Here is a 26724-nt window from a genome sequence, read left to right on the forward strand (position 1 = left end):
AGAGCTGCCTCTGCATCTGGAAGGGCAGCGAGCCATACTGTCCTCAAGGTCCTTGTGTCTTTCACCTGCTGAAAAATCAAAGACTGAAGGATGTAGGAGCATCCTTGCCTGACACTGTAGATTGGCAGTGTGATATGACTTTCAACGACCTAGGATAATGTGTTCCCTCCATGCCAGGCTCAGAGCTGAGGGCCCGTGTGCGTCATCTCACAGCAGTTTCATAACGAGTCCATCATTATCTGAAGTGGGCACTGGTCACTCTTGGCCAACAGCATCAGACATGCCCTTCCTATGAGGCAGGGTCCACCTCCCACTAGAGGAACTGAAAATACCTTTTCCCAGCCTCCCTTGCAGCTTTGACAGAATACGTGGTCCAGGCACTTCCAATCAGACATCCCATTCTTGTCTGTGAATTAGAATCTGGTAACATAAGAAAGCCAAGACCATAAGAACAATTCATCCTGGTGACAAAGCGGCCACAGCACCTCTGGCTTCAGAGGCAGCCATGGTCCTGATGCTAGTATCCCACATCCTGCCCAGGGGCGGTGCTGTGGTAGCATCTGTGGGGGGATGGCACCAATGCTTCAGGATTGGGCCTGCATCCTGAGATCCCCAGGGCTGCCCTCCATCCTTCTAACATAGCTCTGTTTTGCTTACACCAGACAGAGTAGGTTTCTAGTTCCTGCAACCACCCAGACTGATATCTTTGCTTGAGTTTCCAGATCAGGAAATGAAGGCCCAGAGAGATCTTCAGATAGGCTGGATCTTGTCTGCAGCTGAGGTGCAGGCAGTCTCTTCCCTGGTCTACAAATGGGAAAAAGGGAAGTCCAGAGAGGGCAGCAACTTTCGCAGCCTTTTTCACGTAATGAGGAGTGAGGCTTGAGGGACATGTCTTAGAGGCCCCCTGTCCCAGCCAACACCCTGGCCATCTGCCATGCCCTGCTTTCCTCTGTTAAAAACCCTGCCAGAGGCTTTCCTGGTGATCCCGTGGTTAAGAATCTGCCTTGCAGTGCAGGGGACACTGGTTTCATCCCTGGTCTGGGATGATCCCACATGCTGTAGAGCAACCAAGCCCAGGTGCCGCAACTCCTGAGCCCATGCTCCAGAGCCTGTGCTTTGCAGCAAGAGAAGCCACCGCAGTAAGAAGCTGCACACTACAACTAGAGAGTAGCCCCACTTGCCAAAACGAGAGAAAACCCATGTGCAGCACAGCCAATAAGTAAATAAAAATTAAAAAAAAATATATATATATATATATCTAAAACTCTGCCACCCAACCTGCCTCCAAACACCATGCCTCCATCACAAGGATGAAGAAGAGCCCTGGAGAAAAAGGAATGGAGACCTTGTCCATCTACTGACTCAGCTGGGACTTCTCTGCCTAGAGTGACTGACTCCTCCAGAAGGGCTCAGAGCCCCGCTCCCTGCCTATACCTGAAGCAACTTTCCTTGATGCAATAGGCCCCGGTGAGGGCAGTGTTCATACAATCACATTGCTTCATCATCTGTTGAGTCGCTACATTTTCTTAGGACTTCATATCCTCAACCTGACCCCTTGAATGCCCACTTGGGGTTCATGGATTCTGAGCCAGGTGGGTTGTCCACATTACTTCAAGTCCCTGGCAGACAGCATTCTGCACAGAGACAGTTGAGTCACAGTGTCAAATCTGTTATCAGGCAGTCTTTTACATCCTCCTGGGGCCTGTTTCCCTCGGGAATTTGCCAGGGAATTTAGAACAGGCTAGGCCTCGTGAATTATGTTACTAGACCATCAGCAATCAGTTTTGTTCAGTGACTAGCTCTGAAATTATTGGAAAGGGTAGAATTCAGAAAAGCCTGAAAGAATCTCTAATACAATAATTACAGTTTTATCATCAGTAATCATAGGGACTATTTACTGAGCATTTCAACTGTGAGTCTGGCACTAGACTAAAGCATTCTATGCCATCAGTGAATTCTTAGGCACCCTCTGAGGTCAGCATCATCCCAGTTTCATAGAGTATGACATGAAGCCTCGGAGAGGATAAGTCACACAACCAGGAAACTGTAGAACCAGCCTGTGCTCTTAAGGACCAGCTCCAGACTTGGATCTATAGAACCAGCTTCCTGGGTGTTTTGGATGTAGAGGTTTACTCTCTCACCACCTCCCCTCAGCATCCCCTCTGCAAAGGAGGAAACTGAGAGGCAAGGATTTCCCCAAGGTGAGCCCCAGAGTTGTAAGGAGAACCCAAGCTTGCAGTCTATATACTGCACCCCAAGCAGGAATATGCACCCCATCTAGGGCCACCCAGTCTTACCAGCTTCCTAAACATTGGAGAGTGGGTTAACTCAAGATCATAGTAGCTTCCTCGGAAGGCTGGAGTTGAGGGAAAGCTAGGACTACAAACTAGTCCAGATAAAGATCCAGTGAAGGGGGAGAGACCTTGAAGAATCCCATTGACCTCTCAGCCTGAAACATCCCAGACTGCCCAGATGACCTGGTCCCACACAGTCACTGTGCCCCAGAAAGGCTGGAATCAGGAGGGGCAGAGCCCTGCCCAAAGTCAGTGGCAGAACCCGGGTAGAACCCTGGTCTCCAGGAGCCCTCCACTTGAACTGCCTCCCCCAAGTAAATTTTCTCAGGTCATCCCACTCCCTTCCTCCCTACAGTAGGACTCCATCCGGGGACGCTGGCGCTCCCTCTCTTGGGGTAACAGGTGAGAGCAAGGTCCCTGGGCCTGACCAGAGGGAGCGTGAGGACCAAAGGGGTCCCCAGGTTCCTACTGGCTCAGATGATGGAGGGTGAATGGCGGAGAGTAGGGACTTGGACACATTCTGTTAGGGGGGTGGGGAGGAAGCTCTGGGGGTAGGGAGGGGGAACCTGAGGGCCCCAAACACCTGTGCCTGGAGTTACTCCCGCATGAGTTTCCCCAAGGAAACCCTCAGGCTCTGCAAACAGGCGCCGACGACCCAAAGCCCCGCTGAGCACCTGGCTCTTCCAGACACCCCAGGACTGTCCCCCGGCGGTTCCCAGCCAGCGACGGGGCGGGGGAGCGGGGTGCTGTCTCCTCCGGCTCCCGGGGAATCTAAACAAAGACTGGGGCAGAGACCGCTCCCTCCCTCGGGAGCTCGACGCGGCGCGGCGACCAGGGGACGGGCGGGGCGGGCGGGGCCTCCCACCGCGCCCGGCGCACTCGGAGCAGCGGGGACCCTTCCTCCGGGCGCCTGCAGGAGGTGAGGAACAGGCCGATCAAGCCGGGCTCTGCGCTGGGTTCGGGTGTCCCGGCGTCTAGCTCGCCGCGGGAGGCGGAAGCCACGCGCCCAGGAACCGCCTCCCGGGTCCAGCCCCCAGGCCCGGCGCAGCACCGGGACAAGCGCCCACCCTCCCCGCGCCCTCGTGGGCACGCCCCCCGCGGCGCACCGCCCCCGGCCCGGCCCCCGCCCGGCCCCCGCCCCCAGCAGCGGTGGCTCTGCGGAGGGGCCCCGGGTTGCCCGCACCTGCACCCGCGCGTTGGCGGCGGCGGCGAGGAGGCCTGGCTCCCCGCCTGCGCGTCTGTCTTGCTCGCGTCTCTCTAGGTGAGTCGGCAGCGCCCCGAGGCCCATCTCCCGCCACCCCCCGGCCACTGCAGCCGCGGCTGGCCCCCCTGCCTCGGTGCAGCCCCCGCGCGCGACCCCGACCCGCGAGCCGGCCGCCTTGTCGCCGGGCCACACTTCGCCTAGGAGGGCGGCATCTCCTCCCCACCCCACTCCACCCCGCCAGGGCTCTTCCTCTTCGCCTTTCCGGCCCGACACGGGGACCACCCCCGTCTCCGCCAAGGCCAGGGCCCCGCCGCACCGCGCCCCCCCGCGCCTCCCCGATCGCAACATCGGGGGCGGCAGGGCCTTTTTGTAAGCGCGGCGGGCAGAGGGGCCCCCTCCCGCCGCCTCGCGGAGTGTCACCCGCGCCCACCCCGCGCGCTCTCTCCGCCTCCCGGAGTTCACCCGGACCAGGTGGCGGCGGGCGCCTTTTAGGGGTGCGCGGTCGTGCAATTGGTGGATTTTTTTAAACCTATTTGGAGGGGGGGAGCGCGGCATAGGGGGCGGCGAGAGCGCTCCCGGCTCCCGGCGGCTCCTCCTGCTCCGCTCCTCGCTCTCCTGCCGCTTCCCTCCTCGCCTCCCGCGCTCCTGTCCCTGGCTCCGCCGAGCGTACTCCCCCGACGCCGCAGCCGCGAGCCGGGCAGCGCCGGACGCCGAGATGAAGGTGCTGGGACACAAGATCGAGCTGCTGACAGGTACCGCCGGCCCTTCCCGGCCGCCGCCCCTCGGCGCGGCCTCGCCGCCCGCTACTTTCCGAGTTGGAGCAGGAGCCCGGCGCGGTGGCGGCGGCCAGGGCTTTGGGGTGTCTCGGGTTGGCGCAGGAGGAGAGGGTGCGGACACCAGCTAATTCCTACCTTGTGCGCTGCGGGTTCCTGTGCGGAGCCGGGCCCCGGGAGAGGACTTGGGGCGGTGCCCTGCCCGGCTTTGCTCTCTGAGTCTCCGCGGCCCGGCGTCGGGGTGGGTAGAGCGCTTGCTGCCGGGATGTGGTCGGGGGAGCGGCCCGCTGGAGTCAAGCTCTAGTCAGGTCTTCAGAAGAAGAAAGGGAGCTTGGAGCCCCTGCCCTTCTATCAGTGTCGCTCCGTTCCCCCCAAGAAAGGAGCTCCCTGGGCTCCAATAGACTTGGGGGCTGGCGAGGGAGGGGGCTCGGATTTCCGGCTCCCTGTGACAATCTGAGCAGCCCTCCCTGCGAGAAGTTACTCGCTGGGAGTAGAGGCCAGTGATCAGGAGAGTGGGGAGCCAGATTGGACCCTGATGACCAGGAAACTTCAGCCTTGGGCCCCTCTGAAGAAGTGCCAGCCACTCTGCTGGAAACCACATCCCGGGTACAGTGGCTGGAATCAAAAGAGGACACTGGGTCTGCTCTGGAGAGGAGGAAGGGGACGGGGCAAGGGGTCTGAAGGGTGCAGACAGTCTCCCAGACAGGAAGGGCTAACCCTACTGGTGGCTCCTGTGGTCTCCCCAGGGGAGAGGTGCAGAGACCTAGACAGGAGGATGGGGGCTGGGAACAGCAGGGAGGTCCAGATGCCCCCAGGTGCCCGGCTCTGGGGTGCTCAGTCAGTGTGTGTTGCAAAGACACATGGGTTCCAGAAAATATCCTCTGGTACCTGGGAGGTTCAGTCCCTCGCCTGGAGGACCTTGCCACCGGGTGCATGGGAACAGAGCGCAGAACAGAGGACAGGACAGGGAAGGGGGTTTGGTGTGGGGACACACTCAGGAAGCAGGTTGGAGCCTGAGGTGGGAGATGAGGGGAGAGGAGAGATTTGAGCATGTGGCAGCATTTGAACTGCACCCTAAAAGACAGATTTTCTATTAATGGAGAGGGAGGTAGTGCTACAGGCTGAAGAATGGAGGGACCAGCACATGCAGAGGGCTTGGGATATGAGAGAGGCTTGAACCAAGCAGAGGCTGGAGGGCTGGAGTGTGTGGGATGGAGTGCGGGGGAGGGGATAGGTAAAGTTTGGTGTTGTAGGTATGGGTTCAAGTAACAGTGAGTCCTCCTTGGCTCAGGCCAGGCTCGTAGAGAAGAGGAGATGGGCGCTGTTCCTGGAGCATTGGGAACACTAACCAAGCGCTCAGAAGAGCAAGCTCTGAGCCCAGTTAGCCAACGGCTCCCCCCGGCCAGTTCCCTGCCAATTTTCTTTGTAGAACTCACCTGAGGCAGGCCAGTCCTCCTGACTTCAAAGGGAAGCACAGGTGGCTGGACTTGTTAATCCCCTGGAGGGAAAGTTTTCACCACCCCGTGGGTGGGTTTTTAGAGCTCCCCACGCAGGACAGAACTCCTGGATCCTTCTCCTTTAGCCCCAGAAGGGCCTGGAGGAGGAATATTGGTGGGAGACATGTGTGGGGGCTCTGGCGGGGCTCCAGGCTTTGGGGTCCCAATACAGTGTACCCTCATCCTCTGGCTATATGGGTCAGGGCCCCTCCTCCCTCATTAGACAGACTTGCCCAGTTCTCACAGACTCTGTGCCCCTGGCCAGGCTGGAACAGGGCTCCCTTGGTCAGTCTTCAGTCCTGGGTCCCACTGCCATTTTCTCTCACCAGGCCCTGGGAGACAGGGCATGCCCCAGCTCCAGTGGTTTTTCCAGCTTTCCCTCTTTCTCCAACTCCCTCCCATCCTCTTCCTGGTCCCACCAATCTGGGTTCATATCCCAGCCCCTCTGCAGGCCAGCTGCATGACCTCAGACAGGTGGCTTAACCTCTCTGACTCCAGTTTTCTCATCTTAGAGGTGAAACTGTTGACCCCTGCCTCTATAAGCTGGGGTGAAGCTTGCTGAAATGGCACAGGAGACACTCCTGGCTGGGGCCTGGCCCCTGGTGGGCACCTCGTGGGCTTCATCTCCCCTCGGGTTCCTTGGTCTTAGCTGTCCCTGTGATGGAGAATCCACCTGCCCTGGCTGATTGGCCACTAGAAAGTCTGGATCTGCTTTCACCCACTTTATCCCTGTTCCATGCATCTGTGAAAATTTGACCTATCTGCTCCATTGGCCGATGAGCAGGTCACAGGTTGTGGCTGGTTTCTCGTAGTGGCATACAGCAAGCGCTCAATAATTGTTGACTGAGCCAGGCTCAGCAGCATCTCCAGGATAATTTCATAGAGGTCTCCAACTCCCTGCCCGCACATCAGCATTAGGAAATTATTTCACTGAACCTCTGTTCAACTCATGTTTATTGAGCTGTTTATAGTTTTCACATTCTCCCATTTTATTATTGTGATCATTTTACCAGTGAGGCCAGTCTCTGCCTCACATCATACGGCTGAGAAGAGGTGGTGCTTTGTTTCAAACCTGAGTCCTGAGCCCTGAGCCATCCTATGCGTTTCTAACTGCCTAGCTCATCCGGGCCAGTCTCACAGCTGCTCTACCCTTCACTTTCCTCATCTGTGAAATGGGCTCGTCGTGGCACCGCCCACACAGTGATGAGACTGTGTGTAAAACGTCAAGAGCAGCATCTGGCAGGTGGGCAGCGAGTGGGAGAGGTGGGGCTGTTGTCCCTAAGCTGTGTCCTGAGGTCTCCTCCCCTTCCCTCTGTGCTCCAGTCACCGGATCCCTTCTTCAGGGAATTTCCAGCTCCTTTCTTCCTCTGGGCTCTCCACACAATCCAGGCCTCCTGAGATGTGCATCTGGGGGACTCTGCTTCAGCCTTAGGTTCTCCGTCACTTGGGAAGGGGAGACATGATTTTCTAGGGTTGGGTCCTGCTGGTCTGACGTCCACAGCTCTGACACAAGGTAGGGAAAGCTAGTCCCCCTTACTTATGGGGCTGGAAGGATGCCCATGAATTGTTATGGGCAGCCCGAGCCTGTCTTTTTGTTTCAGCAAGAAGAGGAGGTGGTTCTTCACCCACGAACAATGCTTAGGCGGCCAGCACCTAGTTTCCAGACGCCCTTCCAGGGTGCTCCCGCACAGGGAGAGCAGGGATTCAAGAATCAGAGGGTGTGAATTTCAGAGTCTCCTCTCTGCTCTCAGCTCCTGAGCATATTCTTAATTTCTCCAAGCCTCCGTCTCTTTATCAATAAAATGGGAACAAAGGCCCTCCCTTGTTAGCATGGTAAGAAGGACCCAGGACTCTGTCCTGCCCACGCACAAGCTCTCTGCGGCTTCAGAGGACAGACTCTTGGTGCCTTTTTTTATTCTTTAGTGAGATGGGAAAAGTGGGACATTTGTCTGTTTGCTAGCAGGAAGGTGATGGTTTTTGTGCATTTGTTCTCCAGCAGTCTGTCTCTAGGAGGGTTCGGAGTCAGAGCTCTAAAATGGCAGATTTAAGGCTCTGAAAAATGGTCCCTTGGGAGCGTCAGTATTAGACGCTGGAAACTTTCAAAATATGCTTGATGTGTGATTAGAAAGCCAAACTTTGGCCAGTTCAGTCTGGAATTTTGGTATCATTTTAACGCGTGGAATGTGTATTTAAATAGTGTTAGATTGTGGGCAGGTATAACTCTGACCCATATATTTATATGTGGGGGAAACTGAGGCATAGATTTACCACCCCCCCAAGACCCTGAATCCTCATTGCTAGCCCATCCATTTTAGTAAACTTCACTGCTTCACTCAGGTGCTGGAGTCAGGTGTGAAGGGACACGTGGGTTGCTGGACCAGCGGGGAGGGGAGCAGGTCCTTACACGGGGTGTGGGGAGATGGGCAAGCTGTTCCACTGGTGCAGCTTTATGAAGGGCAAGATGGCAGTGATGTATCAAAAGCTCAAAAATATGTATGGTCTGTGACTCAGCAGTTGAATTTTTAGGAACAAATAAAGATGTGTTCAGAGGTGTTTGTTCAAGGATGTTATCCCGTAGTTGCTTATAGAAAGGAAAGAAAAACAACTGGAGACAACCGCCTAACAGTAGGGGAGGCTAAATAAACAGGAGCACACTCACACCAGGCAACCTCAGGCAGCTGCGAATTAGGCTACCGAAAGTCACTTACCCACCTGAACAGATGTCTCCTGATATACATATAATAACGTGATGACAGCTCACACTTCTATGGCATTTGTCGTGTGCCAGGCACAGTCCAAAGCACTTTCTATATGTTAACTCATCATCATAACCACCCTATGAAATATGTGCTGTTATTTCCTCCTTTTAGACAGATGAGGAAACCAAAGCCCAGAGAAGTTAAATAACTTGCTTAAGGTCACACAGATGGCAAGTAACTGGCTGAAATTTCAACCAGGAGATCTGGCTCCAGAGTCCAAAAGATGTTTCAGAACAGTGTTTTTTGTTTTTAAATGTACAGATTAGCACTGGAAGTGAAAAGAGATAAGCAAAAATGTTAACAGTGGTTTCCTCTGGTTACTAGGATCATATGTGATTTTTTCTTTTTGCTCTTCTGACTTTTCTCAGTGAATGTGTATTGCATGACATTCAAGTTCTATTTTAAAAAATGAAAAATTAACAAATGCATAGGGGAACGTGCGAAGCTCTGGGGGTCTGATGAAACCAGAATTCCTGGGGGGATTCTAAAGGCGGTCTGAAGTCTGCTTTTGTGAAGAGGGTATGTTCTTGGAAAACTCTAGGGAGGAAGTGTCATTCACGGTAGGTATTGAACTTGCCTTTCCATAAGTATAGGGAGGAGGAAGTCATTGTAGGCAAAGTGGATAACACACAGCTGGGGTGTGTGTGTGTGTACACACGTGCTAGGCTGAATTTTGGCCCCCAGATATATTATGATCCTAATTCCTACAAGGGCTTTCCTGATGGCTCAGCAGGTTAAGATGTAGGAGACACAGGTTCGATCCCTGGGTCAGGAAGATCCCCCTGGAGGAGGAAATGGCAATCCATTCTGGCATTCTTGCCTGGGAAATCCCATGGACCAAGGAGCCTGGTGGGTTACAGTCCATGGAGTTGAAGAGTCAGACACAACTGAGCGACTGAGCACACGCGCACACAGCTCTTGTTTGCAGTATGTGGGATCTTTACTTCTGGCATGTGAACTCTTAGTTGCAGCATGTGGAACCTAGTTCCCTGACCAGGGATCAAGCCTGGGCCCCCTGCATTGGGAGTGCAGTGCCTTCGCCAGTGGACCACCAGGGAAGTCCCAGTCCTCAGGTGCTTTAAACACCAAACCACACATGTACACTCCAACCAAAATGACCATACGTCTTTAGCCCCACATCCAATACCTTTGAGGACTGAGATGTTTTTTCAGTTCATGTTGGGGCAGGGGTGGGGAAAGCAGCATAGGCCCTGTGTGCCTGGTGATGCTCCAGTCCTGGGCAAGTGAGAATCCTGGCCTGTCCCACCCAAGCGCACACCTGCTCCTCGCCCATCAGGTGACAGCTCCGGGTTCAGACCCCGTCTCTGTGGTGATGGGTCCAGTCCACACCTCTCCCCTGAGGTGCAGACTCTAGAACCCCATTGGCAGCATCCCCTGGCTCGGGTCTAAGCCAACTGCCTGAGCTTTTCCCCCAACCCCACCCTCTTTTCCCCAAGGCCTTCTGGGCCCATAAACAGCAGCTCTTTCCCTCCAGTGGCTCAGGACAAACCCAGATCACCTTGGACTCTTCTCTGTCTCTCATTCCCCATATCTGATCCACCTGCAGCTCCCGCCAGCTCTACCCTCAGAACATACCCAGCCACCACCTCCACCCAGGCCTTCAGCATCTCTTTCCTGGATTACTGCAGCGACTGGTCTCCCTGCTCCCACCCTTATGCCCTAGGTCTGCTCCACACATAGCAGGAGAAGGGAGACTTTAACATGGAAATCCTATCACATCACCCTGCTGCTCAAAACCCTCCAAGGCAGAGACTTCCCTGGTGGTCCAGTGGGTAAGACTCTGCACTCCCAATGCAGGGGGCCTGGGTTCGATCCCTGGTCAGGGAACTAGATCCCATGTGCTGCAACTAAAAGCTCCCACATGCTGCAACTGAAGATTCTGCATGCTGCAACTTAAAAAAAAAAAAAAAGATCCCACATACTGCAACAAAGACCCCACTTGCCACAAGTAAGACCCAGTGCAGCCAAATAAATAATTTTTTAAAAACCAAAACCTCTAAGGTACCTCAGGAAAAGCCAGAGTTTTTCTAACAAAACTTCTAGATGAAATGTGATCTGATGCCTCCTCCACTCTTCACTCTTTGTCCTTACCCCTCCCTCCCCGCTCCCCTCGACTCACTCTGCTCCAGCCATGCTGGCTGCCTTCCTCGAATCCACCCGAAGCCACCAGGCAAACACCTGCCTCACGGCCTTAGCACTTGCTTTTCCTCTGCCCTGAGCACTCTCCTAGGCATCCACACAGCCCCCTCCCTCACCTCCTCCACGCCTTTGCTCTCATCACCTCCTCGGGGAGGCCCACTCTTACACTCTGTTTCAGATCACAGCCCCACGCTCCTCCCCCTACTGTGATGTTGCTTCCTGGTGTGCCCGGCATGTCTGGCACACCGGGTATTTACTTGGATTTGTTGATTGGAATTCTCCTGAAAGTTCCACAGATGTAGGGCTTCTTGTCTGTAATCATCGGTCTTTTATCTCCGGTGCCTGAAACAGTACCCGGCACATAGTAGGTCAGTATTTGGCGATTGAATGAATGAGTGAATAAATGAAGGATGTAGACCTGAGCCACTCGGCTGCCCTGAGAGTGTGATCATTCTGGTGCCATGCGGGCTGAGAGTGGGGCGGGGTGACATTTCCCCAACCAGGTACTGCTATGAGAAGAAATGGCCTGGGTTGAGCGGCACTGACACGCGGCCCCCTTCTGCAGACATTGTATGTGAGGCGGGGAGACCCTGGGAGCAGCTTGGGGTGGGTGATTTCCTGCCAGGTGTGTGTTGTTCCTCAAAACAGGAATACAAGAGGCAATTCAGAGGGGACGGGGGCTTTCTGGGAGAGAAATACCCAGTCAGAAAGCTGCTCCTTCAGGCTCTCTCTTTCCTGCAGACCACACTGCAGACCTGCGAGCTGGGGGAGACTTGTTGCCTTGTGTTACCCGCTTTGAATCTTGCACAAACATCCAGTATCTTTGTTTCCAGACGTTTGCCAAATTAGGCAAAGATACAGGAGTGAATCGAGGCACCTGTGTTCAAGAAACTTGAGAATTTGCGGCCCCAAGTGCCAGACTGAGAGCGTTTTAACTTTTGAATGTGGGTCATGGTTACCAGTGTTGACGCAGCTTCTGTGAGCCTGTGAGGGGTGGTCTGGAAGGGGCTGGCTTACTCTCTGAAGTGAGAATGCTGCCCGCTGCAAAGAGGGGTCTGCAGAATTTCCCTGTGTCCCCTCAGGCAGGCCCAGCCTGTTCCTTTTCTTTGGGTTCCTTTAGCATGTTAGGCTGGGATTCCAAGAAAAATGTCCCAAGTTTAAATTAGCTTCGGTGGTATGTGACAGAAAGCCAAGGATAATAATAATAGATTAAACAGCAGAACAGAAATACACTCACAGACATAGAAAACAAATTTATGGCTACCAAAGGTGAAAGAGGGAGGAGGGATAAATTAGGAATTTGGGATTAACAGATACACACTACTCTAAAATAGATAAACAAGGACCTACTGTATAGCACAGGGAACCATATTCAATATCTTGTAATAACCTGTAACAGAAAAGAATCTGAAATATATGTGTAATATATAAAATATATATATATATAACTGAGTCATTGCTCAATACCTGAAACTAACACAACATTGTAAATCAAATATACCTCAATTAAAATATGGATAAAAGAAGATAAAGGATATTTCCCTCTTTTATAAGCAGAGTCTAGAGCTAGGCCATCCAGAACCATGGCTTCATGATTCTCAGGAACTTAGACGCTATCTATAGTGGTACTCTACCACCTTTAGTATCCAGCCTCAGGGTCCAAAATGGCTGTTCAAGTTCCCACCATCACATCTGTATTCCAGTCAGCAAAAAGAAGGAAGGGCTGAAGAATGGCATGTCTCCTCCCTTTAAGACCACTATCCCAAAGTCACATGGTTCCACTTACATCTAACTGGCTGATTGTTGTCATAAATAGGCTTTATTCCCTTGTCTACCTACTCATCTAAAATTTGGGGATCTAGTATTAAGAGTATCAAGGGGAGAACAGATACTGGGGGACAATTAACAGTCTCTGTCGCGGTGGACTTTTTCCTGGCTCCATACACAAGCTGCTTACATGGAATATATTATTGGGATTCCCATTCTGTCTGCAGCTTGGTCTGAAGGTTGGAGGTTTGTTTAATGTCTGGAACCGTGTTGTGTACAGAAACAGAGTTCACACATAGGTGCTGTGCCTCAATGGAAGAAAATTTTATAAAAGAGCTATGTTATGGCAACTCTCAGATGCACCTTTTTTTCATAACATCTCTGACATATATCCTCTCTTGGTGAGGTGGGCACCAGGACCACTGTTTTGCCATCATGGTACACCAGAAGGTGTAGTCTGGTGAGAAATCCTGGAGGTGGTAGTGGAGCCCTCTTGGGAAATGCTGTACCAGCGACATTCCTGATATCAGAGGAGCTGGGACTCCATGGAAAAGCATAGCCAGCCACAACCTCAAGACCGAGTGGGACTTCCCTGGTGGTCTAGTGGTTAAGAATCCACTTACCAATGCAGAGGATGCAGGTTCAATCCCTGGTCAGGGAAGATTCCACATGCCGTGGAGCAGCTAAACCCAGCAGAGCTACTGAAGCCAGCAAACTCTAGAGCCTGTGCTCCACAACAAGAGAAGCCGCTGAAATGAGACACCCTCGCACTGCAGCTAGAGACTAGCCCCCTTAGAGAAAGCCCTCTTGCAGCAACAAAGACCCAGGCAGCCAAAAAAAGAGAGAGAGCAATTCAGAAACATTGGATCCTGAATGTGAAGAAGTTTTAGGAAGAACTGATGCAGTTTATTTCACTTCTATTTTTTTTTCACTTCTATTTCTTTTTAAGAATTTACAAGCATTGTACAGCAACTATACTTCAATTTTTTTTATTTTTTTAAAAAATTTGTTTATTTTAATTGAAGGTTCATTACTTTATAATATTGTAGTGGTTTTTGCCATACATTGACATGAATCAGCCATGGTTGTATATGTGTCCCCTATCCTGAATCCCCCTCCGACCTTGCTCCCCATCCCATCCCTCAGGGTCATCCCAGTGCACCAGCTTTGAGTGCCCTGTTTCATGCATCAAACTTGGACTGATGATCTATTTCACATATGGTAATATACATGTTTCAATGCTATTCTCTCAGATCATCCTACCCTCGTCTTCTCCCACGAGTCCAAAAATCTGTTCTTTATATCTATGTCTCTTTTGCAGTCTCACATATAGGGTTATCATTACCATCTTTCTAAATTCCACATATATGTGTTAATATAATGTATTGGTGTTTTCCTTTCTGACTCACTCCGTATAATAGGCTCCAGTTTCGTTCACCTCATTAGCACTGATTCAAATGCATTCTTTTTAATAGCTGAGTAATATTCCATTGTTATACTTCAGTTTTTTTAAAAAAGAACTTATAAGAGTAATAGATGTGGGTCTAAGTCTATAAGAATAAAATATTTTAAAAAATTAATTACCAAAAGTTCTGAATGATAGGAACTCATTATGTTAGTGACAGTTCTGCAGTTACTTTGTGTGTATAGTAGGAATGAGCAAATAAAAATATTGCGGATAATTATAGCCAGGTTTCTCACTGTGGAAGAAAAACAATTACAAATAATGAAAGGAGGGAAGTTAGAATAAACTGGTGTTGAATTGGAATTAGAGATGTCAGTATAAATTCCAGATTTTTAATAGATATACAGATACATACATAGATAGAGAAAAGTGTGTGTGTGAGGCAGAAAAAATAAAAGATGAGTTTGGAGTAAATTAGAAGCTACTAAAAAATAAAAAAGACAGCGAATGGTGAAAGGACCCAAGAGCCAACTTAACTCCCAATGGCCAAATCTGGCGCAATCAGAACAATAAAATAATAATGGAAATGGATTATAACCCATAGAATAAAATAAGTAATTGAATAAATCAGTGAATGGAGAAGAAAAGACAACTCTGTGTCTTCCAGGAGAAATCCGATTAATAAATGTAGAAGGGGTGATGGAAATAGAAAACGATCATCAAGCAAATACCACTGTAATAACTGTAGGCAAGCCTCATCCATAGTTGTTAAAATTAGTGGGCAGAAAGTATGATGAGAAACAAGATGTCTGCATAGTCTCAAAGGATCTTCCCACAAGATACATGTTAGTTACAAAGGGAAAAACAGTAACTTTACACTGGAGAAACCCGGCAGAACCTGAGTCAGGGGATCAAGCTTAAGGTTCCCCAGTAATGAGACAGACTGACATCTTGTACCCCATGAAATGACGCAGTGACAAGGGCACATCTCTTCTGCTGTCTTCTTGCGAAAAATACAAAACCTCGGTCTAATCATAAAAAAAAAAGAGAGAGACAAACCCAGACTGAGGGACAGTCTACAGATTTTAACTACTCAGTGTTTCTCGGGTGTCAGCATCATAAAAGACAGACTGAGGAACTGTCCCTGAATGGAGGGACCGTGCCGCGACTAAGGGCAGTGTGGCATCCTGGACGCGGAGGCTGCTGGAAAACGTGAAATTCAGTGACCGGTACAGATTGTATCACCGGATTATATCAGTATTTTCCTTCCTGGTTTCTCTAATTGTTTAAGGTTCTGTAGCACGGTGACATTCTAGAGGAAGCCGAATGAGGAGTATGTAGGAAGTTTCTGTGCTTTTTTTTCTGTGATTTTTCTGTAAATCTGAAATTATTTCAAAATAAAAAGTTAAAATGTAGGGGGCAGTATTAATTTCATCAATAATGGGTTTTTTTTTTCCTTCTTTTCTATTGATTCATAAAATGTTAGTGTCAGCTCTAATTGATGGTATCTTAGATTTGATAAGATCTGCTCTGTAGAATCGGAGAAGGCAATGGCACCCCGCTCCAGTACTCTTGCTTGGAAAATCCCATGGACGGAGGAGCCTGGTAGGCTGCAGTCCATGGGGTCGCTAAGAGTCAGACACGACTGAGCGACTTCACTTTCACCTTTCACTTTCATGCATTGGAGAAGGAAATGGCAACCCACTCAGGTGTTCTTGCCTAGAGAATCCCAGGGATGGCTGAGCCTGGCGGGCTGCCGTCTATGGGGTCGCACAGAGTCGGACATGACTGAAGCGACTTAGCAGCAGCAGCAGCAGCTCTGTAGAATAAAAGTCTCCTTTTAGACTCTTCCAAATACATATTCTTCCTCTGAAATGAGCATTGTTATAGTTACCCTGATTCATTCGAGGACATTTTTTCTTTTTTAATTTGCAAATAAAAGTACCTGTTCCATGCATGTATTTTTCACATAAATGGGCTTATTTATTTATACTTATTATTCTGTGCCATGCCCTTTTCTCTTACCTGCGTATTTTAGAATGCCTTCCTTATCTGTTTGAGTGGACCTGCCTCATTTTTTAAATAGCTGTGTGATGCTCAGGGGTATAGATGTGCCAGGGTTTGTTTAACCATTCTCCTGACATTTATTTTCCTTGTGATGATTCTTTTCACTTTTTTTCCTATTCCAAAGAGCGCTGCAGAGTGCACCCCTGTGCAGAGCCTCTTAGTGTTTTTCTTCAGGATAAATACCTAGAAACGGAATTATTGAGAGAGATTTGCATTTTCCCCACAACCTCATTGACACTGAATGTTACCAATCATTTAATACGTTAGAGTCTGAACAAAGAATCATTCATTCATTCATTTCATGTCATTCAACAAACACACATCGTGTCAGAAAATATTAACAATTTATTTTCATTATTATTGCTGTTGTCATTGTTGTGGGCATGTGATGGGGAAAGGCATTTCAGGCAGAGGGAAGAGCATGCACAGAAGCACGTGCTTCCTGCAGGAATAATGGGCCGACTGAGTCAGCTGGGGTCTTTAGCTGAGTGTCGGCATCCAAATATGGCTGCCTTCAGCACAGTGGGAGTGTGTGTGTGTGTGTGTGTGTGTGTGTGTGTGTTGGCAGGGTGGCAGTGGTTGTGGAGAGATAGGAATTCACGGGCCCAAATCAAGGAAGAAGCAGGAGACATAGTCTAGGTCAAATTTGGCATAAAGCAGGGGGCTGTAATGGGAGAGGAGATGGAGGCTGGGCCAGAACACAAGATCATGTTCCCTGCAGCCTCCTGTTAAGCCATCTACCCCAGGGAAACAGAATCTGTGTAGAGCAGGGTTTGTTTTTCTTTATGGGGTGTGGGGGTGGGCAGTCGGCCACAGTGCAGCCTGTGGGATCTAAGTGCCCTGACCAGGAATTGAACCTGGGGCCCTGGCAGTGAGAGCACTGAGTCCTGAGCCACTGGACCACCAGGGGATTCCCTAGAGTCGGGTTTAAGAGCACGGGCTCTGGGGTTCCTCCCTGGATGCGCCACAGGGGACTTGCACCAGTCACACCCTCCGTGCGCCTGTTCTTGCCTCACCTGTGAGATGGGGATGCTGAGGGAAGGTCTGTCTCCATCCCAGGCCCGCCACCAGCGCTGTCCCAGCCCTCTGAGGTCTGCATCCAGACGGTGAGAGTGATATGAGGGGCCAGCTACTCGGACAGCTCTCAACCCTCTACACAATGCAGCTGGAAGCAAAGTTCCTGAGTTCTGGGTCCCTGAGTTCTGGGACTTCTTTTCAAACCACAGTGCTGGCGTGGTGTGGGTAGATGGAAGGGCATCAGGTGCCCAGGCTTGAACGTGAGTCTGATCCTGCCCTAAGTGACCTCGTTCTCAATCTGTGGCACAGACCCTTCCCCAGGGTGGAGCTGCCCAGGTCAGACTGGCTCTGCTCCTTGTTCCATTTGCTCAAGGCTCTTCTCGTAACGGGACGTCATAACTAGGACTTTCAGGAGTGCACCAACCACAGGGTGCCTTGGACCAAGACCCTGACCATGACCTGCCAGAGACCCCCTCCCTCCAATGATTGAAAAAACAAGACAGTCCTACCCCTTTTATAGTTTGGTTTCTCCCTGTCCCACAGGATCTGGTTCACCTGCATACGCTAACTTCACCCTGTTGGTGTCTGGCCTTCCTTCTCCTTCAGCTCTTGTGTTTCTCAGGGGGGCAGCTCAAGGCGTTTTGGGGTGGGGAGCGATGCTTCACTGTGCAGCGGTATCCCCAGGCAGCCTTCCTTGCCTCTGACTCCTAACCACTGTAGGTGCCCCCGGTTGCTGCTGCTGCTGCTGCTGTTAAGTCGCTTCAGTCGTGTCCGCCTCCTGGCAACCCCATGGACTGCAGCCTACCAGGCTCCTCTGTCCGTGGGATTTGCCAGGCAAGAGTACTGGAGTAGGTTGCCATTGCCTTCTCCTCCCGGTTGCTGAGACAAGCTCAAATCCCTGCATGTATTTCCAGATGCCCATACTACTGACCGAGCTGGGCTTCTACTCAACGATGGCTTTATTCCATAGGATGCGTAACTGCCACTGATCAGTTTAATTGAAGCATTTATTGAATAGTTTCGGGGCTTCCCAGGTGGCTCAGTGGTAAAGAACTCACCTAGCTAATGTAGGAGATACGGGTTCAATCCCCGAGTCGGGGAGATCCCCTGGAGAAGGAAATGGCAAACCACTCCAGTATTCTTGCCTGGGAAATCCCATGGACAGAGGAGCCTGGTGGGCTCCAGTAGTCCACGGGGTCACAAACAGCTGGACATGACTGAGTGATTACACACCAACTACACACCTCAGGAACGATCATAGTAATCATTTACATTTTTAACCCTGTTAAGTCTGAGCATTCACATGGGCCAGGTCTCAGCACAGAATCACATTTAAAGAAGCACAAAATCAGCAACCAAAAGTAATAGAAAAGAAATGCAATTCCTTTTAAAGAATTCACCCACCTTCACTCTGCTCTAGGGCCCCTTTCCGTCACCCAGCCAAAGAGCCCTTGCTTTCTCTCCCTCACCCCTTTCCTGTCCTTTTATTGCAAACATCAGCAGAGCCTCCCTGCCAGCAGGTATGACTTTCCTTAAACAGGAGACAAGAGAAAAAGAAAATCCTCCAAGTAGGCAGAAGAAAGTTAGGAGGACCCCAATCAACCCTGTGATTTTTGTCCCATCCAAATGGGTATAGAAATCTATTTTAAAAGCATGTTTCTCAGACTCACAGATTTAGAGAATAAACTTATAGTTCCTGGGGTAAGGGGAAGACTGTGGGGAAGGGATAGGGAGTTTGGGATGGACCTGTATACACTGCTACATTTAAAATGGATAAGCAACTAGGACCCACTGTATAGCACAGGGAACTCTGCTCAATGTTATGTGGAAGCCTGGATGGGAGGAGAGTTTGGGAGAGAATGGATACACGTGTATGTATGGCTGGGTCCCTTTGCTGTTCACCTGTAATTATCACAACATTGTTAATTGGCTATACCCAATACAGAAAAAAAAAGTTTAAAAAAATAAATAAAAGAACACCTGGTACATAGTAAAAATACTAAAAATAAATTACAAAAACACATTTCTGTCTGTTGTCTTTGTTGTACCTCAAAGCTTTCTGAGGTGGGCAAAGGGAGGCTACCACTCCCATTTTGCAGATAAGCAATCCTGTTAGTGGCCTGCTCAAAATAAAGCTAGGCAGTGAGTGAGACAGAAGAGATTCCAGGGACTGCGGACCTAACCACTGAGAAGCTGAGGGCTGGAATTCATCCCAGGCCCATTTGTTTCTAACACTCTGCGTTGCCTTTAGGGACTTGGGGATTAAGAGGAGGGGAAAGACAGAGTGAAAAGGCCCATCGCTATGGCTCCAAGACCCCCTCCCCCCGGGCACCTCCCACCCCACCTGCTCTGTGCCCCCTGACTCTGTACAGACCTGACTCAGGCTTCCTTGTGGGACTTGATAGGAACCTCACTCTTTTCTGAAAGCTTTTTTCCAGCTTTATTGAGATACCAAAGTTGACATATAACATTGTATAATAAGTTTAAGGTATACAATGTATTGATTTGATAGGAATCTCATTTTCTTGTAACATTATCTAGCTGCCTTCTTTTAATTTTTGAAAATTATTTACTTCTTGGCTATGCTGGGTCTTTGTTGCTGCTCTGGGCAGTGCAGTGAGCAGGGGGCTACTCTCCAGTGGCAGTGCCTGGGCTTCTCATTGCGATGGCTTCTCTTGCCGTGGAGCACGGGCTCTAGAGAGCTCAGGCTTCAGCAGCTGTGGCTCGCTGGCTCTAGAGCACAGGCTCAATAGTTGTGGCTCATGGGTTTAGTAGCTCTGTGGCATGTGGGATCTTCCTGGATCAGGGATTGAACCCACGTCTCCTGTATTGACAGGCAGATTCTTTACCACTGAGCCACCAGGGAAGCCCTGCTTTTTCCCTCCCAATCACAACTCTCTTAGGAAGGAACTTGTCTGCCACCACCACCTGGGAAGAATGCCTGCTGTGGCCTCTGTTCTGGAGCCCCACACCACCACCCGCTGGGCCCTGGGCGGTCCCTGTTTTCCTGGGGCTGAGACATCCCCGGTTCTCTGGAGTATGAGGTTTCTCTTTGCAGCCCCCTTCCCCACCACCCCCTCCCTCACAGGCCATCTGTCCCTGCACTGCCCACTCTCAGCCCTTTTAATAGCACCGTCCTTGGGGAGGATGGGTCTCCAGGGTGGTTTCGTAACAGACCTGGGTGAGGGCGGGGCCATTCCAGTCCTGCCAAGGCATTTAATTGAGTCGGGTATTCAGGGAGGCTGGAAGCTAAAGACTCCCTAATGGGGAAGAGACTTCCAGGGTGGGGGCCCTTCTTTCAGCTCCCCACCGGATGGAGGGATGAATGTGCACACATCAGAAAGAATGGAAGAGAAAGTGGGGGAGGGGAGAGAGGACGCCGCTCTAAAAATACAGCCCATGTGCATTGTGTTAGCCGGTTTCCCTGGAAACCACTGGGAACAGAGAGCTCCAGGGTGGCACAAGGTGCGGGGACCTGGGCGCCTAGACGGGCAGGGGCCTTCCTGCCTGGTCTCTTCATGCTGGGGACCAGGCTCTGCCAGGGGTGGCGGCACAGAGCTGGATTAACCTTCCAGCAGGCCTGGGTGGCCAGCAGTTCCCAGCCCAGCCTCAGCGCATCTCAACCCCAGACTAGACTGAGGTGGGGACCACAACGCAATCACAAGGCACCATCTTGATAGCATTCTGAGGGCCAATGCTTCCTGCTTCTGACAGGATGGAAGGAAGCCCAGGGGAGGTCTGGAGCTGCAACCTGGTCTCAGGACTGCCCACAGGAAATGGGTTCCAGTTGAGGTCCTTGGGTCCAGGCAACCACTGTGCCCACTCCCCGTCACTAGGGCCTCTATAGGGAGAAGCCAAAGGAGCAGGGGTGGGCAAGGATGGGGGGCACCTTCTTAACCAACCAGCTAGTGGGATGGTCAGCCTTTCAGGGCAGAAAGGAAAGTCTGAGGGCTTCACCTTTAAGATAGATTGATAACAGAATTGGGAAGGAAGGAGAGAGGGGAGGGAGGGAGGCTGGGAAGAAGAATAGGGAACGTCCTTCCAGGACAGACAGTGTTACAGCACCAGCATGGGGCTGGATGAGGAATTTCCAGGCCTGGCCCCATCTGGGCTTGGAACTTCTCTGAGCTTTGGTTATCTCATCGCATTTCCCATCAGCGTGAAATCTAACAACACAGGAAAGTGCCTTGGGAGCCCTGGAGTGCTTTGCCAGAATAAAGAATTGTTAATCATCTTCAGGGAGTCTTTCTTAATGGTTTTTTTTTCTCCCTGATTTCAGACTCGAGGTGCTAGTTTTCTGTCCTTCATTCTGGGATAATACCTGTTAACTTTATAAAAAGCCTTCCAGGCTTTTTTCTGTGTGTGTGAAACTATTCATATTTCTCGTAATTTTGATAATATTGTATGTTTTACAACTTCTTTTTAAAAATCTATTACAACACAAGCATTTTCTCACGTTATTAAATAATCTTACAAGTTATTGTCTTCCCTATTTGTGGACATTTGGCTTCTTTTAGTTTAGTTTTGTTTTTTTTTTCCCCTATTATAAACGGCACTGGGGTGAGCTTTCTTAGAGATAAATCATTAGATGCTAGTTTCCCTACGGAAAGCATATGGTTTCCTTAGGAAATTTCTCCCAGGGAGAGGACTGCTGAGTCCAAGAGTAAGAACCTTTTAAATGATTCTAATTCAGTTCTGTAAAGCTGCCCTTCAGAAAGATGGATCAATTTATACACTCACAAGCAGTGTAAGAAAAGTGCCCGTTTTGGTGCATCTTTGCCGGCACTGCAAAGTATGCCAATTCCATTAGCAAAAAATATATATATATCTATATCTTTGATGTCTAGTACGCTTTCATATTCCCCCCTGTATTTATTGGCTAATTGTAATTCTTTTATGAGTTCTCAGCTCATATTCCTGCCTAGTGTTTCTCTTGGTGAATTCTTATTTATGCCATCCTACAGTCCCAGCGAAGAATGGTGGTGCCAGACTAGACGGATTGTGGGGTCTTGGCAACCCTTTCTGTCTGCCTTCCCCCAAACACTGGATCCTCCAGACACACACATGTGCACAGATGACCCTTCCTCCCCTGGGGTTCAGAGGCCCAGAGTCTCCCCAGAACCTGCAGCCATTAGGCCTGGGCCCCTCCGCCTGGTTGTGGTTGAGGGGTCACAGTCTCACCCCTCCCTGCTGGTGGTGTGTCGTGACTGGCACCCCTTCCTTCAGTGTCACACTGCCAGCCCCCTCCTCTCTCAGAGGCCCCCTCACCCAGGCTTGTCCTAAGCACTGAGCTCAGCTCAGTTCCGTGTCCTCCAGACCCCACTGTCCACTTCTGACCACCGGGGGCTTCCCCACACGTATCCCCCTGCTTCTTAATAAATGGAATTCACTTGAAATTGTTTCAAGGGTCATGGTATATGGTGTCGCTCTGTTTTTCCTTTCTTTTTTCTTCTTTCCCTTCCTCCCTTCTTTTCTTCCCTTTTCGCCCCTTCTTCCTTTTTTGCCCCTTCTTCCTTTCGTCGGGGGCTTGGGGGAACATGTTTTAAAAACAAATAATGTAATGACCTCCCCTGAGCCTTGCTGCCCCGGTGAAGCGCTGAGCTGGGCCTGCTCTTGGGGACCGCGATCCGGGGATGGAGCGGAGCGGGCGGGTGGTGCCTGATGCCCCTGTCCCAGTGCGGGGTGGCGCTGTCCTCTCCGCCGGGCTGAGACGTCCCCGCCGCACCAGGCCCTAACCCCGCGTCCTCGCCCTCTCTTCACAGGGCTCCTGCTGCACGACGTGACCATGGCCGGCCTGCAGGAGCTGCGATTCCCCGAGGAGAAACCACTGCTCCGGGGCCAGGACGCCGCGGAGCTGGTGAGTAGTCGCGCCTTCGCGGTCCTGGGGGCGGAGGGCGCCACCTCGTGGCTAAGAAGGAAACTGCGCGCCTTTTCTCTGGTCTGACGGATGGCAAGCAGCTGACCGTCCATCCTTCTAGTCTGGCAGATGGCAAGGAGCTGACCCTCCGAACCGCGACGCGAGCCAAGGGCCAGGAATCCTCAGGCCAACCTGGGAAGCCTTGTCCCTGCCGGGAGAGAGTTCCGCGCGGGCTGAGCGCCCACGCAACTAACATCCAGCCAGCCTCGCTGGGGCTTTGGCTGTCTTTGAGGCAGGGAGGCTCTTTAGAAGAGTTATTCTCATTTCAGTGATGAGAGAACTGAGGCACAGAAAGGTTAACTCACTTGGCCAGGGTCACACAGTTATCAGGGAGTGAGGTTCTGAGCAGCCTTTGGACCCCAACAGGGTCCCCGCTGGCCAGGGCTGCCTCCAGCAGCAGAACCACACTTCCCCCCTCACTCAACCCTTTCAGGTCTGCAGCTTCTCTTTTTTCCTCACAAGCCTTTGAGATAGGTGGGCAGGTATTACCAGCAGAGCCCCAAGGAGCAGTGGGCCCAAGGCATTGGAGATTGTTATTTTACCTGAAAGGGCCCTCATCAGGACCCCAGACATCAGATTCCAGAATTAATTCTGCCCACACTTTCTAGTAATGGTCACTTCCAGCATGGCTTCCCTTTCCCTCCTTGCAAGGAAAACCTGGGGGTCCACTGCTCGTGGAATTCTGGGGCAACACAGCCGCAGCTGTCTGCTGGTTATGCTGCCAGGCTCCCTCACTTCACAGATGGGAAAGCCGGGAACCCAGTCCCCGGGTGCTCAGCACACCCCCTTTCTGCCCTGCCCCCACCTCCCACAGCCTCCCTCCAGAAGGTGAGCCCCAGAGCTGCTGAGCACCGCATGTGGGGTCAGAGTGGCTATGCAGGGCCCAGGGGGCCAGCCACATGAGGTTGGCAGTCCTGGTCCAGAGAAGGGCACATTTTTAAAATTTTATTTTTAATTGGAGGATACTTGCTTTACAATGTTGGGTTAGTTTCTGCCATACAACATGAATGGGCCATAAATATACATGTATTCCCTCCCTCCCTCCCCCTTGAGTCTCCCTCCCTCCCCCCATGCCTGGGTGCAAGCTCAGTCACTCAGTCGTGTCTAACTCTATGGACTGGAGCCCTCCAGGTTCTTCTGTCCTTGGGATTTCCCAAGCAAGAATACTGGCGTGGGTTGCCATTTCCCACTCCATGAGATCTTCCTGACCCAGGGATCGAACTGCATCTCTTGAATCTCCTGCATTGGCAGGCAGATTCTTTACACAGTGCCACCTGGGAAACTCTCCTGCCTCCCCCACCCCCATCTCTAAGACAGAACCTTGAGTTAACTTTTAAGGCCTGATTACCTGAGGGCAGCCCCCAGCAATGGTTAGGAAACACTGGTGAGCTGGACACTGTAGACTTTTTTTTTAATTCATTTATTTTTAATTGAAGGATAATTGCTCTACAGTATTGAGTTGGTTTCTGCCAAACATCAACATGAATCAGCCATAGGTATACATATGTCCCCTCCCTCTTGAACCTTCCACCCACCTCCCTCCCCATCCCACCCCTCTAGGTTGTAAGAGCCCTGGTTTGAGTTTGCTGAGTCATACAGCAAATTCCCATTGGCTGTCTATTTGACATGGGCTTCGGTGGTGGCTCAGACAGTAAAGAATTTGCCCGCAATGCGGGAGACCTGGGTTCGATCCCTGGGTTGGGAAGATCCCCTGGAGGAGGCCATGGCAAACCACTCCAGTATTCTCGCCTGGAGAACCCCATGGACAGAGGAGTCTGGTGGGCTACAGTCCATGGAGTCTCAAAGAGTCGGACACAACTGAGCGACTAAGCACACTCATCTATTTTACACATAGTAATGTGTGTTTCCATGTTACTCTCTCCACACATTCCACCCTCTCCTGGACACTGTAGACTCTTGACTCTGATCCTACTCCCTCCCTGTTCCAATCCCCCATCATCTCCTCCGGGTGCTCCATGCCAGGATGGATGTGCATCTATCTGTGTGTGGCAAAGAGAGCTGAGGGCACCTTGACCTCACATGTTCTCTTCCACCCCTCCCCTTGGCAGGGCACCCCAAGAGATGCCCCCTCACCCCTTCCTTCTGCTTGGAGAAGCCGCCCCACTGGTCTCCCTACTCTGTCCACCTTTTAAAGTCCACCATGTCCTTCCTGGCATTCTAATATGCTCCATTCCCTTGTTCCAGCCCTTGGTGAGTCCTGCCCTTGGGCTTGGTAAGTCACCCTTGAATCCTAATGATAAATTTCCCTTTTTGCTTAGACCGACAAGATTTGATTTCTATTACTGGCCACCATCCCTCCCCAGGCCTGTTTTTAACTATTGTTCTTGGCTTTGGTAAGGGACTCGGATAAATTTATCCTTTTTTGCATACACCAAAAAATAAATAAGACATACCCTCACTTTCCACATTGTTGCCCAGCGGCTGCCATTGCTCTCAGAGTTACAGCCACAGTCCTTCCCTGGGACCAGCATATGCTCTGCACCAACCCCCAGCCTCCGCCGACCCAACCTCCCCCCACCCCACTCCTCTCCTGTCTCATGGGCTCACTGTTCTTCCCTGACCCAGCTAATCATCTTCCCAGCTGTTCCCTCTGCCTGGGATATTCTGGCTGCAGAATTTGCAGAGCAGGCCCTTCATTTTATTTGGGCTCTGCTCAAATGCCCCCTCCTCAGAAAGGCCTTCTCTGACCACGGGGTCTAATACTGACCCCCCTGCACACCCTCCAGGCCTGGCCATAGCACTCGCCACTCTCAGGCCCTGCCCTGCAGGCTCCTGGGGCAGAGACCCTGTCTGTTTTGTTCTCTGATTCCCCCAGTTCCCAGCACAGCACCTGATACCCAGTAGGTGTTCAGTAAAGACTTGGGCCAGGTGGAAGCTATAGACTGTGATGTGGTTCAGAAGAAGTTTTCCAGAACTCTCTGTAAAGTCCTCCTGCCCCCAAACAGCCTGTCCTTCAAGGCATGCAGGCAGAGACCGGCCTTCTTGTGAGGGCACGACGGCGGCTCTCAGGGACCCCTGCACCCATCACCAGGGCTCAGGGGGGGGCTGCCTGCTGACACAGGGTGTGCAGCTGTGGGTGGTATGGAGAGATGAGGGCACCGTGGCCTCACACATTCTATGCGTCTCTCCCACCCCTCGCCTTGGCAGGACATGCAGCAGATGCCCCACACCCTTTCTCTGCCCAGCCTGGCCTGGCACCTTGCTGCCCCTCCCTTCCCTTGTCAGAACCCCTCTGACCAGCCCCCAGGCTCTGCCTTCTTTCTGCTGCCCTTGGTGTCTTCTCTCATCCCAACTGGACCTGAATATGCCTGTACCCCCAACCCCTCCCGCCCACAAGGGCCCGCATCTCTGTTCTCCTCCGAGACTGCGAATCCCCAGCTCAGTTTCTCCCCTTTCTGCAGTGGACCTGGTCACCAGTCACATCTGCTTATGAGTGGCCCCAACCCACCGCCCCCCAGATCCGCCTCTGTGCTCCCAGTGTGGCCTTCCCAGGTTTCAGTGACAGCTGGTGCAGTCCTGCCTGCCTTTGCTTTTGGCCTTTTTCCCAGGCAGTTACACCCACAGAGTCCCCCGTCCAGCTACACAGGATGATAGTACCTGTCCCCTGTCCTTTTGCACTTTTTAAAATCTTTCACCACCTGCAAGGTATAAATTCCCTGGGTCTACTGAGGAGTGAATGCGTCCATGTGATCACCCACCATCCCTCCACCATTTGAGACTCTGAAGTCGTTGCTTGCTGTGTCTGGGGCTCCGTGCCTACATTCCCCCACCTGGATCTCCTTAGGCTGCTCCTGGGCCTCCTTGCCTCGCCCCATCTGGGCCCTCTCTCCCACCTGTCTTCCTC

At 51.4% G+C, this 26724-nt stretch overlaps 1 protein-coding gene and 1 non-coding gene across 4 annotated transcripts in view; both read left to right on the forward strand.

The window, feature by feature from the left end:
• Positions 1–3427: 3427 nt before the first annotated feature.
• The window catches only part of NDRG4 (NDRG family member 4), a 42769-nt gene continuing 19472 nt past the window's right edge, over positions 3428–26724 (forward strand). The window contains exons 1-2 of one of the 3 annotated variants that reach the window (XM_019979842.2): positions 3428–3555; positions 22705–22799. In XM_019979842.2, coding sequence (XP_019835401.2) covers positions 22728–22799 — 72 coding nt within the window. In that variant the 5' untranslated portion in view covers positions 3428–3555; positions 22705–22727. Of the gene's footprint in view, positions 3556–4062; positions 4251–22704; positions 22800–26724 lie in introns of those variants that run through there. The other 2 variants (XM_019979838.2, XM_019979839.2) reach the window with 2 other exon arrangements.
• Positions 10302–10374, forward strand: TRNAG-CCC (transfer RNA glycine (anticodon CCC)). The gene has a single exon. It is a non-coding gene; the product is annotated as a tRNA-Gly (tRNA).

Source organism: Bos indicus, chromosome 18 (assembly GCF_029378745.1).
Source record: "Bos indicus isolate NIAB-ARS_2022 breed Sahiwal x Tharparkar chromosome 18, NIAB-ARS_B.indTharparkar_mat_pri_1.0, whole genome shotgun sequence".
Taxonomy (NCBI): domain Eukaryota; kingdom Metazoa; phylum Chordata; class Mammalia; order Artiodactyla; family Bovidae; genus Bos; species Bos indicus.